The sequence below is a fragment of the Hyperoodon ampullatus genome (genome assembly GCF_949752795.1).
Source record: "Hyperoodon ampullatus genome assembly, chromosome: 19".
In the NCBI taxonomy this organism is placed as follows: Eukaryota; Metazoa; Chordata; class Mammalia; order Artiodactyla; family Ziphiidae; genus Hyperoodon; species Hyperoodon ampullatus.
The window spans coordinates 4573886-4589588 of record NC_136932.1 but is presented as its reverse complement, the minus strand read 5'-3'; the positions used below and the strand labels follow the sequence as shown (position 1 = coordinate 4589588).

Genomic DNA, 15703 nt, shown 5'->3' with positions numbered 1-15703 from the left:
GGCACTCCAGACTGACTCTACGCCGTGGAGACTCGGAGCAGCCAGACACCCCCTCCCCCTCCCTCGGAAGCCCTCCTGGAGGAAAATCTGGACATTGGACCAACCCCAAAATCAGGCTGGAAAATAGGACATCGGGAGACTGTGGCCCTGGAGGTGCCCCACCTGTCTGTCCAGCCTCGGGATGTGACTCAACGCCGCTGCTTCTCTGCTCCCGTCCACTCATGCCCGGGTGGGCCTGGAGTCGAGACAGACGGGCTGGAGAGGGAGGCCAGAGGTGGAGGGGCCTCAGGGTGGTGGGAGCCCGCGGAATCTGTGTGTCCTCGGAGAGGAGCTGGCTTCCCGGGACCACCTTCCTGTGGTGAGGGGCTGCCTGGCTGGCGCTGATCGGAGGAAGGGGCGCCTTTGGACTGCTGGTTGTGGACGGTGGGTTGAGCAGACAGCCTGACACTGGGGACACTGCCCTGGGAGAGGGCAGCCCCAGGAGGGGTATTTGGTACTTTTAGTTTCCTAATTTAGCACTTTAAGTGACATTAACTTATTTAACGGGGGTGGGGCGGGCGAGAATGAAGGGCCTGTAGCAGATTAGATTTTGAGGCCTGGAGGGTGGGGAGGGTCTGGTTGTGAGGGAGGTGGGGGGGAATAGAGAGGGGTTTCATGGGGGGCAGCGAGGACCGCTCTGACCCCACAGGTGGGGTGACTTGACCTTCAACCATCCTCTTTGAGATGTGAGGGTTTTCAGGGAAGGGCTGGGGGCCCCTGGTGAGATCCTCGAGGGTCCCTGAAGCCTGACCAGCCAGCCAGCACCCCCCCAACCTGTGGGCGCCTGCTTTGCAGAGGCTGTGGGCAGTGAGGCTTTCTTTTAGTGGGGTCCTGAGAAGGAGCGGGAGAGACCAGTTTTGGCTCTTAGCCCCGCTCCCCCCAGGGCACAGTGAGGGGCTGGCAGGGAGAGTATGTGGATGGGGGAGGAGGAGGAAGCTGGAGTGGGGTCCCCAGGGAGCAGGATTCCTATTTGGAGCACAAAGTGGGGTAAGCACAGGGGAGGGGGCGTTGGGATTAGGCTCCCCGAGTAAGCACAGAAAGAAGGAGCCATCGCGGGGGCACAACCTCCTAGACCTTGGAGCCTGGCGTTTGGGGAAGAGCCACGGGGAGCTGTTGAGGGTTGGGGCGGGAGGGGGAAGTGGGTTGTGTTCCTTCATTTCTTTCTTTTTCTGTTGTTGTTTTTGTTGGCTCATCCTTGTTTTCTAGCTTTGGATCATTTTTGTACAAAGGCAAGCAAGCCTTTTTGAAAAATAACAAAAGAAGAGGTAAACAAAAAATCTGTCCTGAAAAAAAAAAAAACCCTGGAAAATAGAAAAAAAAAAAAAAAGGACCTCATAAATGATGCAATTACTTTTAATTGCAGGCAACTCTTTACATTTAAGTGAAGTGTCTTAACATTTTATATTGTTTTAAAAATATATTTACATATTATATATATATATAATATACGTAATATAAATATATATAAATATTTAAAAAAGAAAAAAAAAAAAAGAAAACCACGGCACTCTCTCCCTGGCCGCTGTTTTGGCAGGGGAGGGGGCTAGAGGGTGGGCACGTTGGCCTGGCTTCTGTGGTCCAGTGAGACGGTTTGGTTTGATTCGGCTGTACAGAGACACCCTGGCTCGGCGGGGGGGCGGGGAGTGGTGCCCCCTCCTCCCTCCGCTCCGTTACTCTCTGCTTTTTTTTTTTTTGTTTTGTTTTTTTTTTTTTGTTTTGTTTTTTTTTTTTTGTTTTGTGCTGTACGCGGGCCTCTCACTGCCGTGGCCTCTCCTGCTGCGAAGCACAGGCTCCGGACGCGCAGGCCCAGCGGCCATGGCTCACGGGCCCAGCCGCTCCGCGGCACGTGGGACACTCCCAGACCGGGGCACGAACCCGCGTCCCCTGCATCGGCAGGCGGACTCTCAACCACTGCGCCAACAGGGAAGCCCCGTTACTCTCTGCTTTTGCTACTTTTCCCTTGCCGCACCTCCCGCCCTCAACCCTGTGCCCTGAACGTCTGCCCCACCGTCATTGTCCTGAGTTGAATGTCTCTTGGAGGGGGGGAGGAAGGGCGTGTCCATCCACAAGGGAGCAAATGGAGGGAGTCCTGTGCCCCACCCCGCCCACTCACCTGGAGCCCAGTGGAATTTGCATCTTTCACTTTGGTGCCTGCACATTTACAGGAGGAGTTGTGCGCAGCCTGTGTGTGTGTGTGTGTGTGTGTGTGTGTGTGTGTGTGTGTGTGTGTGTATCTACTGGCACAAGTCCATTCACCAGTGTGCGGAGGGAAGGAAGCATGAGCGTGCACAGGCGTGACCTCCCACACGTGTGCAGGGAGGCGTGCACACAGTGGTGCATGTAACTGGCCTGGGCATTGGCATGTGCCCACTGCACATTGATGTGGAGGGCCTTGGCATGTGAGAACGCGTGTAATGTGTGACCTGTATGTGTGTGGACAGAAGGGTGTACGTGGAGGGGCGTGTGAGCTGCGCATGCACGTGCACATGCGTGTAGACCCCGCGTGTGGGAGCGCCTGTGTGTATGGTCCCTCGCCCTTGCACCACTCGCTCCGGCTCCCCTCCCAGGCCCCCAGCCCCCGGGCCCTCTCCAAGCCCCCAGCACGTCAAGGCCCCCCCAGCTGCATGCGCCTCGCTGCTCCGTTCATCAGTGTGTGCTTGACCGAGAGAAAGCCAAGATGTCTGGGGGGACCCCTGTAGCTGGTCCCCCCAGCCCCTGCCCACTGTGCTGTGTTACTCGCATGGGGGGTTTCTCTCCCGCCCCTTCCGCAATATGCTGTTTCTCCAGGAGCCTCAGGCCCGAGGCTCTGAGAGGGGTCCCAGGTGGGACCCCGCAGGGCGAGCCCGGCTCCGCACCCCGCCCTGTCCACCCTGTAGGGCCCGTGTTGGTGTAGCAGTGATGGCTTCTGTGGATATTCTGTGACCTCTGTCAGTGTAACTTGACAATTTCTAAATGGAAAGGGTTGCTGTGTTTTCTGTCTCTCTTTTTTAATGTCCCTTTTCTTCTCCCACTTTCCTGCTCTCTTTCCTTTTCGGTTTTTCTAGCCAAGTGTTTGGGGCTTAAATAAAACTTGTTTCTTTTTCCTCTCCTGAATCTCCTTCCTAGAGGCTGCTGTCTCATTATTTCTCATCTTCATCCTAGAAGGTGCCGGGGTGGGTGGGATGGAGGATGGGGGATCCCTGGCAGCCACTGCCCCTCAGCTGAGCTGGCAGAGCGCGAAGAGGGAGAGGCCGAAACAGGGGCCCTGGGGCTGCTGCTGCCTGCAAGAGCCCGTGAGAACCGACCTCATCCAGATGCTGGAGAAGAGCCGCTAACTCACGGGGCGCCAGCTCTCCACCATCAGCGAGGAAGCTACTGGCGTCACTTACACCTGCAAGTGACAAAGCCAGAGGCGTTAGGCGTCTTGCCCAGAGTCACACAACTAGTTGGATGCAGAGTCAGGATTGGAGTCCAGCTCTGCCCGACTCCAAACCCAATGCTTTCCCCCAAAGCCAAGTCGGGTCTGCTTACCTCCAGCAGTCCCCTGGATCGGGTCTTGGCCTCCTGCCCTTTGAGTGGGATGACCCTTTAATGGTATCCACCCATCCTATCAAGAACATCAGCTTTCAAGCTTTTTTAGAACTGTAACTCACAGTAAGAAATCCATTTTAGGGACTTCCCTGGTGGTCCAGTAGTTAAGACTCCGCACTTCTACTGCAGGGGGCGCGGGTTCGATCCTTGGTCGGGGAACTAATATCCTGCATACCATGTGGCACAGCCAAAAAAAAAAAAGAAATCCATTTTACATCTCAATGACTTAGACATGTCCACACACAAACACCCACATATTTAGTGAAACAGCACCTACTACATACAGTGTACTCTGCTATTTTCTGTTATAGTCTAAACATTTGGTGACAACCCACTGAATTGGGTTCAATCATGAATCATGATTTCATGACCCTTGAATGGGTCAGAACCTACAGTTTGAAAAATACTCGCCTGAAGATTTAGCCCCAATCATGCTGCGTCTCTGCTTTGTCCTCCTCAAAGGCCTACAGGCTCCACTTACTCCATGGTCGCCTATGAAATTAGAAGACCCCTGAGAGGAGATTTACCCTCGATTCTGGTTGGGTGGGAGCCCTGCACCCTGGCCCTGTAGCCAGTGAGCTGCCTGGCCCCTTCCAAGGCTACCACATCAGAGTCTAGCCTGCCCCGCCATCGAGTGGACCAGATGTCCTGCTTGGGTTTTTCAGGTTTTCCTGGAAGTCTGAAGGCTGTGCCACTGTCCCAGCATGTTCTAAGGGTCCTTGAGCCTGCCCTTCCAGGCATTCTCCAGCTTGGCTGAGACCTGGGGTATTATTGGGTCTCCTCTACCCCCGCCTCCCGCAAACCATCCCTTCCATCCCATGAGGTAACATCAGTGACCTATGCCACCCTCTTCCAGGCCTCACTGGAGGCTGAGGGTGAGGATGTGCTCGCTGTCTGCAGGCAAGGCCCCACTCCATGGGTCACCCACTTACCAAGCAGCCCTTCAGACTCTCAGCCAGACCTCATCCCTTTTGTCCCTTTTTAAATGTCAGCAGATCTTGCCTTCTCTCTCCCCCTCTATTCCCAGAAAGCTGGGCCAGTAGCCAAAACGTCCTCATCTTCTAGAATCACCTGTCACTGACAGTTCAAGATCAAATAATAAATGGGACCGTCAATGCATGGCAGGAATTATGCCAGGCACTTCATTCGTCCTTCAAAAGCCTCCCGACTGTCTCCTCCTCGCCGGCGCTGCTCGTTGACTCACTGGGACTATGGCTGAGCGCCTAGGAGGGGACTCCGCCGAAACACAAATACCTGAGCAAAATCGAGGCAGACGGTGAGTCGTGCCCCGGGGAAGCAGGCGTGCAACGGCTGTGGCCTTGAGAAATGGGGACCACTTCAGAGAGTGCGACCAGGCCCTGAGGTCACATTTGAGGGGAGATCTTCAGAACGGACAGGGTGGCTGTATGGGAGCTGGTGGCTGAGTGTCCCACACAGAAGGCCCTGAGGTGGGAAGTCATCTGTGGGTTCTAGAAAATGAATGAGACCCAAGGAGACTGAGAAGGGGAAAGGGGGCACGACATGACATGGGGGTGTGAGCAAAGCCCCGTCACAGGGGGTCTGGGGTGAATGTGGTGAGGAAAGGGGATTTCTTCTCCGAGCCGTGGAACCAATAGGAGGGTTTTAAGTCAGACAGTGACGTGATTTGATGCTGCTTCAGAAGTTACCTGTGGCTGTGGTGTGATGAGACGAGGCGAGGGCAGGGCAGGAGTGAGAGCAGAGCTGTTACTTAGGGGCAGGTACAGATGACGGCTGCCTGGACTCACTCAAAGCAAACAATCTGAGGGCTGAGGGAAGGAAACGGAATCTCAGAGACTCTGGAGCTACAAAGTGATGGAGCTAAGACTTAAACCCATGACTTCTCTCTCCCAATAGCCACGCTTTCTTAGTGCTTTATAATACTCATCACTACACTTATTAAGTGTTCGCTTAATCTTCATCACGTGGGCTATTGGTATTATTATCTCCAGTCTACTGATGGGGAGAGTGACTGGGCAAAGGATTTGACTGACCTCAGGTTAGCCTCAGAGCCGGATCCTAATTCATAGGAGAAGAGGGACTGCTTTACAAATAGAAACCTGGGAAACCCACATCTTCTCTCCCTCACTGCACATCTCTGAGTCCTCTGGGTGTGTTCTTCCTCTTTGACCTCTGAGTGGCTTAAGCGATCCTGGAGCTCACAGGGTAGCTGAGCACCATCCACAGTGCTGGGGCCCTGGGCACGAGGCCACCGTGCCCATTAGCTGACACAGGCTCCCTTGACACTCCCTGATGCCGAACGATTGACAGCACTCATAATGACACCTGGCAGGAAGCTCCATCCCATACCCCTGGCCACAGTGCCAGAAATTTCACTCAAAATCCACAGACTCTCCGCTTCAGCTCAGGCCTCCATCATGCCCACGTCAGGGAAAAATCCTTATTCCTCTTAGTTCAACCCAAAAAGATTTGGAGTTTTCCAAAGAAATGTTTCCTGTGAAATATATATCTATCCTTACGCCAGTACTACATGTCTTGATTGGTAGTAAGTTTTGAAATTGGGAACTTTCAACTTTGTTTTCTTTTTCAAGATTGTTTTGGCTGTTGTGGGTCCCTTGCATTTCCATAGGAATTTTAGGATCGGCTTGTCAATTTCTGCCAAAAAGACAAAAAGATGGGATTTTAATGGGGATTGTGTTGAATCTACCATCTTAACCACATAAGGTCTTCTGAAACATGGAATATCTTTCCATTTATTTAGATCTTTTAAAATTTCTTTCAACAATGTTTTAGTTGTCTTGGTACAAATTTTGCACTTCTTTTGTTAAATGTATTCCTAGGTATTTTATTATTTAAATAGAATTGTTTTCTTAATTCCATTTTTAAATTGTTCATTGCTTACAGAAATAAAATGGTAGGAGCAATAAAGTTTTTTTCTTGAGGTACAGTTGACATACATTATATTAGTTTCAGGTATATGACATAATAATTGAATATTTGTATGTATTGTGAAATGATCACCACAATGTCTAGTTAACATCTGTCACCATCCCTAGTTACAGAAAATTTTTTTCTCGTGATGCGAACTATTTTTTTTAATTTAATTTTTATTTATTTATTTATATTTGGCTGTGTTGGTTCTTCGTTGCTGCGCATGGTCTTTCTCTAGTTGTGGTGAGCAGAGGCTACTCTGTTGCGGTGCACAGGCTTCTCATTGCGGTGGCTTCTCTTGTTGCAGAGCACAGGCTCTACGAGCGTGGGCTTCAGTAGTTGTGGCTTGCAGGCTCAGTAGTTGTGGCACGCGGGCTTAGTTGCTCCGCGGCTTGCGGGATCTTCCCAGACCACGGATCGAACCCGTGTGCCCTGCATTGGCAGGCTGATTCTTATCCACTGCGCCACCAGGGAAGTCCCGTGATGCGAACTTTTAAGATTTACTCTCAAGGGGCTTCCCTGGTGGCGCAAGTGGTTGAGAGTGTCCACCTGCTGCTGCAGGGGACACGGGTTCGTGCCCCGGTCCAGGAAGATCCCACATGTCACGTAGCAGCTGGGTCCGTGAGCCATGGCCGCTGAGCCTGCGCGTCCGGAGCCTGTGCTCCGCAACGGGAGAGGCCACAACAGTGAGAGGCCCGCGTACCGCAAAAAAAAAAAAAAAAAAAGATTTACTCTCAGGACTTCCCTGGTGGTCCAGTGGTTAAGACTCCGCCCTTCCAATGCAGGAGGCGTGGGTTTGATCCCTGCTTGGGGAACTGAAATCCCACGTGCTGCAGGGCAACTAAGCCCGTGTGCCACAACTACTGAGCCTGCATGCTGCAACGGAAGATCCGGCATGCCCCAATAAAGATCCCGCATGCCGCAACTAAGACCCGATGCAGCCAAAAAAAATTTTTTTTAATAAAAAAAAAATATATATATATAGTTCAGATTAATATTAACTTAATTTTCATAGTGTACAAAAACTTTGCTTCATTATAGCTCCATATTCCTTCCTGACTCCTTCATGCTATTATCGTCATAAAAATTTGATCTTTATACATTATAAGCCTGTCAATACAGTCTTGTAGTTATCATTTTATGCAATTGCCTTTTAAAGACAAAGAGTTAAAGACAAAAAAAGATTTACAAATAAAAATGTTTATACTGTCTTTTATAATGCTTATGTGTTTCCCTTACTGGTGTTCTTTATTTCTTTGTGTGGATTCAAGTTACCATCTAGTGCAGTGGTCCCCAGCATTTTTGGCACCAGGGACCGGTTTCATGGAAGACCATTTTTCCACGGACTGGGGCGGGGGTAGGGGGTAGGGGGGGAATGGTTGAGGGTTCAGGCAGTTAACACGAGCAATGGTTCAGGTGGTCATGGGCGCGATGCTGAGCAGCAGATGAAACTTCACTTGCTTGCCTGCCGCTCACCTCCTGCTGTGCGGCCTGGTTCCTAACAGGCCACGGACCTGTACCAGGGACTGGGGACCCCTGATCTAGTGTATTTCACTTCAGCTTGCAGGACTCCCTTCAGTATTTCTTATAGGGCACGTCTGCTGACGACAAATTCTCTGTTTTTCTTTACTGGAGATGTCTTCATTTTGTTTTTGAAGAAGAACACAAGGTTTTGATCCATTCTCATCCAAAACCTACTACAGCTTGAAGGTGGCCCAATTGGCAGTAACCCTGTCTTTATGTCTTTTCTCAGGGCTTAGATTTATCCTGGCTTCACCACTTACTAGCTGTGTGACCTTGGACAAGTATGTCACGTCTCCGTGCCTTAGTTTCCTCATATATAAAATGGAAATAACAGCGTTGTGGCCAGAGCCCCAGAGAGTGTTGGAGGATTAGCTTAGGACATATAATGCCCTTGGGGCTGGTGTGGGCCCACAGTAACACTGGCTGTAGCTCATTTGCCAAAACAAAAACAAGCTACGGGGCAGAGGTGGAGGGAGGAAGGGGATTCAGTGAGTCACTAAGCTCGTCCCAGCTCCAGGGCTCTTCCCTAGGTTCTCTTTGACAACTGTCATCTGTTTTCCCTACCGGTGGCTACTAGGCTCATCACAGGCAGCCTGGAAGCTGGCAGGGGCAACTATAGAGACATGACATGGAAGGAAGCCCATCCCAGGTTGTAAGGCCTACACATGTGAATAAGACAAAGGGCAAAACCCATACTGTCCTCTTGGGATAGCGCCTGGATCTGGAGTGCCTATGATGACGGCTGGCCAGGATGGACCCCATCAGTGGCCTGGGCCTTGCCCAAGCCTCCTCTCGGCTCGGCAGCACCTCTGGACCGTTCTGAAGTTCCAGACGACCTGAGAAGGAAGGTGCCTGTGCACCTTCCTGGTCTCTACAGGAGAAGAGAGAACAGGTGCATGAAAACCTCCTGCAGCAATGAGGGTCAGCGCCCTTCCATCTTGTTTCTGTGCCCAAGTCACTGCTCAGGCCAGTCTCCCAGGACACCTATAAGCCACCAGGAAGCAAAGGTTTGGCTCCATCCTGCCACCACCTGGTCCAGCCCCACTGCCCTCCTTCCGTGGGCCAGGTGCCTCACTCTTGCGCCATCCGAGCCCCTTTCTTGCCCTCTCCTCCCTCCCAAACAAGTGAGACAGCTGACTCACGCCTCGAGGAAGGCCATTTATTTCCAAGATATAGACTATACTTTTCAGACAGGACTTTTCAGAAGCAGGAAATCTTAGTTGTCGCCTAGAGAGGTGTGTCAAGGACACAGTGGAAGGAGACATGCGGACGTGGAGCAGAGGTTTATCCAGCACTGTTACAACACTTTTAAAATGAGCAAAACATCTTTAAAAATCCTTATAAATTCTTTATAATATGTTACACATTTAGAGACAATATTTACAATAAAGGACGAGGGAGGGAGGCGCGAGAAGTCTACTTTACAGCAAATCTTTGCATAAAACAGGAGGACTGATGGACGTGGCAGTGGGTTCACAACCCCACCTGGGCTTCCCTGGAATGAGCGAGGGCGTGTGTGGGGAGGCCTGTGATCGGAGGTCTATGTACAACTTGTGGGGAGAAGAGGCGGCTGGGTCCCACCCACCCTTCCAAAAGGAGCAGCCCGGCTGAGAGCTCATCGATCAGTGTGTCCGCATGCGCGCGCGTGCGTGTGTGTTATGAGTTGGGGGGAGAGAGAGACAGACACCAGGGATGTTTTCTACGCCCCCTCCTAAAGGGAAGAAGGTGAGGGCCTGTGTGCCTGAGCTATGGAAGGAGCAGGCACAGCTGGAAGAACAAAGAGAGGGGCAAGAGGTCTAGCAGGGGTGACCGTGGACCATCCCCCAACCGTCTGGGGAACAGGCAGCTTCCCGTGGTCAAAGCGCTTGGGGAGTGTGATTTAGAGATTGGAAAAAGGTGGTGGTGGGGGAATAACCCAGGTGAAAGTCTCAAGTCTGCCTCTCGAGAAGGTTGAGAAGTCCCAACCCCCTTCTCTGGCGCTGACAAGCAGCAGGGGGGCAGGATCCCTGTGTGCACCGAAGGCAGGGAGCCCCGGTGGGAGCTGGGTTTGAAGGGGGCAGGAGTGGCAGAAGTTGCTACTGGGAACACTTTGGGACAGTGACTACACACACTCGCACACACCACGCCCCTCCCCCCATGGACACCACCCTACACCTCCTCTCCCCAGACATACATACACAACCGCCCTCCCTTAGCTGGCAGCTAGGAGCTAATTGGGGGGAGGTGGGCAGAGGAAAGGAGTGAAGAGCCAGCATCACCCAGTGTCTTTTCTTTAGTCTGAGGCTTGGGGGTTCCCTATCCACACCCCATGGCCGACAAGGGTCCCTAAGTGCAGACACAAAGGCCCAGAAGGGCACACTCTGTCACTTATCCAAGGGACAGAGAACCCCCCCCCCAGGAGCCCTGCACAGAGCCTCAGCAGCCTAGCCCCTCTCCGTCTCCTCAGCCCAGGAGCCCACCTCCCTCCCACTCCCACTCTGCGGCCAGTCCCGTCTTCTCCTCTGCCCGCCGCCCCCTACCAATTCCAGCGCACAAACCAGAGACACGGCCTCAGCGCCTCCCACTTGCACCCGGATGCTCCCAGGGGCAACAAGGCGGGGCGGAGGTGCAAGCAGAGGCGATTCCTGGGAAACCAAGGGCCTCCGGGTGGGTCGAAGGGGCGCTCGGCGCGGGGGTGGAGGGAGGGGCGGTCACAGACACTGATGGAGGCGGGAGGCGGCCGAGCGGCGCAGGGGCTGGCTCTGCAGGGCCCCCGGGTCCCCGGGCGCGGGCGGCAACGAGGCGGCGGTCGACGGGACCCGCGCCTTGGTGGACTCCAGGCTGCTGAGGCCCGAGTCCTTGTTGTCACTGTGCGCCCGCGGGCCCACGGGCTCCGGGGGGCCCCCTCCGCCCAGCTCCTTCCACTCGTTGAAGTTAAGGTCGGTCAGCGGGCTCTGCACCACCACCGTGTGGCGGCGCCAGCTGCTCCGGCGCCGCCGCGTCTCGGGAGACAGCGGCCGCCTCAGCCGCACCGGCAGCATGTCGTCCGCGGTGCCGCGGAGGCGCAGCCGCAGCGCCTCGAGGCGCGAGGGCCGCGAGCCCAGCGCCGCCGCCGCCGCCGCCAGGGCCGCCGGGGGACGCAGCGACTCCTGGCTGCTGGACGAGGCGGAGCCCGGCAGCCCGACGGCCGCGCCCGCGCCCTCGCCGTCCGCTCGGCTCCGGGCCAGGCGGCGCCGCGCCAGGGTGTCGCCGGGCATCAGGTGATGCGAGCTGAACGAGGGCTGGCGCTCCGGGAGCCCCCCGGGCCCCGCGCCGCCCTCCGTGTCCGTCTCCACGTGGCTCAGCTCGCTGCGCTCGTCGTCCGCCTCGTCCCCCGCGCCCGCTCGCCGGCCCCCGGCGCCCGAGCACACGCTGCGGTCCATGGTGGACAGGGTGGAGTAGCCCGAGACGATGGAGCGCGTGTCCGCGGCCGGCCGCTCCTCCAGCGCCGCCGGGGGGCTGAGGCGCCCGGGGGCCTCGGGGGCGGCGGCGCCCGGCCGCTGCCCCTCCGGCCGGTCCTGGGCCCCCGGCGCCGGCGCCCCCGCCTCGGGCTTGTGCGCCTCCTGCTCCGAGTCGTCGTCCGTGCTGCTGCCCAGCCCCCGCGCCTCCCGCCGCTTCTTCCTCTTGCGGTTGACCGCCGAGATGAAGGAGATCGCCAGCATCTCCCGGGAGTACGGCTCCTTCTTGGAGGCCCACGAGCCCTGTGCGGGAGACAGGTCAGTGTGCTGGGGGCGCCCGGAGAGCCTCAGCGCCCTCCAACGTGCCACCCCTACACCCCAACACCACAGCACCCAATCTCGACAGGTCCAAGCCCAGCACTCTCACGTCCGCTGTTCCTCCTGGACGGCTGTCCCAACTGGAGTGTCACTATGCACTCTAGAGACTACGCCTTTGCGCCCCCCTCAATCCTGAAGCCTCCTCGGCACCTCCTCCGGTCTTAATCCAGACTCTCAGCTCTTTCCTGCGAGCTGGGGGCTGGTTTCTCACCTCGCCCCAACTTTCACTCCATTCTCTACATCCAGTGCTGCATAAATCCGTTTAGACACAGCTTTCCTAATAATAGACTCGCAACAGCGAATGACACGACAGTTTGAACCCATTTCACATATACTATCCTGGGTTATAATACCAGAGCCTGCAGGGACCTTTCTAGGACCACAGCTCCTCCCTCCCTCCCTCGCCACTCACTCACCTGGGAAACCTGACTTTCCACCTCCACCTACTCAGCAGGTACAGGCCTCTCCAGGGCAACCCGCCCAGGCTCATTTCCCTTCCCACCGCACCCCATGCCATTTCCGCCGTCCCATCAGCGCCCCACCCTGACAATCCCCAACCCCAGATCAATCCAACCACCAGCTCTGTTGCCAAAAGTGGCTTAAAAATCCTGCACAATCCGATGATTTGGATTGAAGCCGCTCCCGAACTGTGGTTTACAGCCCCTCGGTGGCCAACTTTCAGCCACTGCTCTCACTGCTGAGCCCCGTGGGTGTTTTTTGGTCCTGGCCTTCCATGATCCCCCAGCAGAGCCTAAGCTGCCCATCACTGCCTCCTCCAACCTGGTTTTTAATCCTCCCTTTCTGGCCTCTCCTCTCTTGGGAGGCTCTCCTTCCTCCTCTTACTCCTTAAGAAGCCGTGTTCCCAGGGCTCTGTTCTCAGCCTCTCTCCTCTCTCCCTGGGGACATCCTGCTCCCGAGGCCTCCCTTGGCCAACGCCAAACTCTGTCTCTTGAGCTCCAGAACTCTTCTTCCAACTGTGAATCGGTCTCTACCAAGGTGTCTGCCAGCACCTGAAACTCACCTATCTGGAACCACATTATGCTCCCTACTCCTGCCCCAAACTACCTCCGTTCCTGTCCCCAGCTCAGGGTGACCTCTCGGCCTCCTCCCTCTCCCCTCCTCCTCCTCATCCTCTGTTCAGACCCTCACTCTGCCTTTTCTGGGCCCTTCTGCCTTCTCCTAATAGAACTCCCTGCCTCCATCCTAGCCTCACTCCAGCCCTTCCTCCTCAGGAGCGGTTAGTCCTTCTAAGGCAAGGCAGGAGTCTAATCGCCTCCAGACTCTGCAGGACCCCACCCCCACCAGGATAAAGCACAGACACAGGGCCCTTCACACCCTGCCTAGTGCCCCCCCCCGCCCCAACGCAGCCTTCACTCTGGCGATGCTGCCCTCAGACCCCTCCCTCGATACGACTAGCATTGGCAGCCCTTAGCGTCCCCACCCCCTGCCACCCTATTTATGGGGTGAGCTCTTACTCCCTCTACTAGGCCCAGCTCAAACACGGCATTCTCTATACAGCAACCTCCCACCCAGCTCTCCCTTTGGCTGATCTGGGAAATCTCTTCTCATAGGCCTTTGAAACTACACATACACCAGCTCTTCTCATGTCAGAATAGCTTTGTTTCCATATCATCTACATCAAACCCTGAGTTCTCTGAGGGCAAGGTCAGTGGCTTATTTGTGTTTGCATCCATGACTCCTAGTACAGTGCCTGTCACATAACAGGCACTCGAGAAATGTTAAGTGAATGGGGTGAATGGGGTCCCCTGAACATAAAAAGCCCTGTAGAAATGGATGCTGGGACTGGTCCCCAGCTGGGCTGAAATGACCTGCCCTTGCATCCCTTCTCAGGTCACCTCCTGATTCAGCTGCAGTGTAACAGGCACACCTCGGAGATACTGCAGGCTCAGTTCCAGACTACAACAATAAGGCAAATACTGCAGTAAAGCGAGTCACATGAATTTTTTGGTTTCCCGGAGCATGTAGGTTACGTGTACACTGTAGTCTATTAAGCGTGTGATGGCTAAAAAAAAGTACATCCTTTAATTTAAAAATACCTTATTGCTGGGATTCCCTGGTGGCACAGTGGTTGGGAGTCCGCCTGCCAAGGCAGGGGACATGGGTTCAAGCCCTGGTCCAGGAGGATTCCCCCATGCCACGGAGCGACTAAGCCTGTGTGCCACAACTACTGAGCCTGTGCTCTAGAGCCCATGAGCCACAACTACTGAAGACCACGTGCCTAGAGCCCGTGCTCCACAACAAGAGAAGCCACCGCAATGAGAAGCCCGTGCACAGCAATGAAGAGTAGCCCCTGCTCGCCGCAACTAGAGAAAAGCCAGCATGCAGCAACGAAGATCCAACGCAGCCAAAAATAAAATAAATAAATTTATTTAAAAAAGTACTTTATTGCTAAAAAATACCGTTATCTGAGCCTTCAGGGAGTCGTAATTTTTTGCAATAGTAACATCAAAGTTCACTGATCACAGATCACCATAACGAATGTAATTATCATGAAAAGGTTGAAATATCGCAAGAATTATCAAAAATGTGACACAGAGACATGAAGTGAGCAAATACTGTTGGAAAAATGGTGCCAAGAGACTTGCTCAACATAGGGTGGCCACAAACCTTCAATTTGTTTTTAAAAAAGCGGCATCTGTGAAGCATAATAAAGGAAAGCGCAAGAAAACGCGGTGTGTTTGTCGTGGATGGAGACATAGAGCTGCCTCCCGTGGCCACGGCACTCTCTCATATCAGTTAGTTTTGAGAAAGCTGGAGGCTGTCAGCAATTGAGGATTCACAGGCATGCAGCTCCTGGGCTGTGGCTGCCCACACAGCACGACTCCAGAAGGCACCACCTGCAGCACTGCTACGACCAGCGTGAGGCACATGGTGGCCAGCACCACTTTCTGCCTCTGCTCTCTGAGAGACTTGAGAGGCCGCTGGGATCATCTGATCAAATTACCCTCTCATCCTGGCTAGTTACAGAAGCAATGAGGTCAGAATGGTCACTTTCAGGGAATGCAGAGGTCAGCAGGTTCACATAAAGGTTGAGGGGTCAGTCCAGGAGAGGCTACAGGAAACCAGGGGTCTAGCACGAGCAAGGGGTGGAGGTGATCAGGAGCTAGATTCAGGTCACTATAATGAACTTGCTCCCCGCCACAGCAGTCTTGTGATGGAGTGAGCTCCCCATCACCAGAGGTGTGCAGGCAGAGGCTCTATGGAGAGGTTACGGGGTCCTCTGCCCCAGACTAGAGCAGCCTTCTTTCTTTCTGTCCAGTGCTTTCATCTGACACATAATGAGCTAATGAGCACCTGCTTGGTGTCAGGCACACTGATCTCACTGGGACTCAGCCAGTGCTTAGAGATCCAGAGAGAAATGAGCCCAGTTTGACCAGCCAACATTTAGTTGACTCCACCACTACGGACAGAACTGTTCCCCCACCAAATTCATACGATGAAGCCCTAACCCCCAATGTGATAGTATTCAGGGTCGTTGGGGGGTAATTAGGTTTAGATGAGGTCATGAGGGTGGGGCCCTTATGGTGGAATTAGTGCCCTTACAAGAAGAGACACCAGAGAGCTTGCTGTTTCTCTCGCATGCGTGCTCGGTTTCTGCTTGCCATATGAGGACACAGCGAGAAGGCAGCCGTCTACAAGCCAGGAAGAGAGCTTCCACCAGAAACTGACCATGCTAACATCTTGATCTTGGACTTCTAGCCTCCAGAACTGTGAGAAAATAAATTTCTGTTGTTTTAAGCCACCCAGTCTATAGTATTTTGTTATGGCAGCCTGAGCTGATTAAGACACGCTCCTGGCCTTCGGGCTGCCTGGGGCAGGCATCCTGGCCCTACCGGTTCTGTCTC

General features: G+C 54.1%; 1 protein-coding gene across 1 annotated transcript in view; it reads right to left on the bottom strand.

Moving 5' to 3' along the window:
* Nucleotides 1–10650: 10650 nt before the first annotated feature.
* The window catches only part of ARHGAP23 (Rho GTPase activating protein 23), a gene marked incomplete at its 5' end in the record, with an annotated part of 73542 nt that continues 68489 nt past the window's right edge, over nt 10651–15703 (bottom strand). The window contains one exon of the mRNA XM_079726358.1: nt 10651–11762. Within this exon, the coding sequence (XP_079582484.1) occupies nt 10734–11762 (1029 nt within the window). The 3' untranslated portion in view covers nt 10651–10733. The remainder of the gene's footprint in view (nt 11763–15703) is intronic.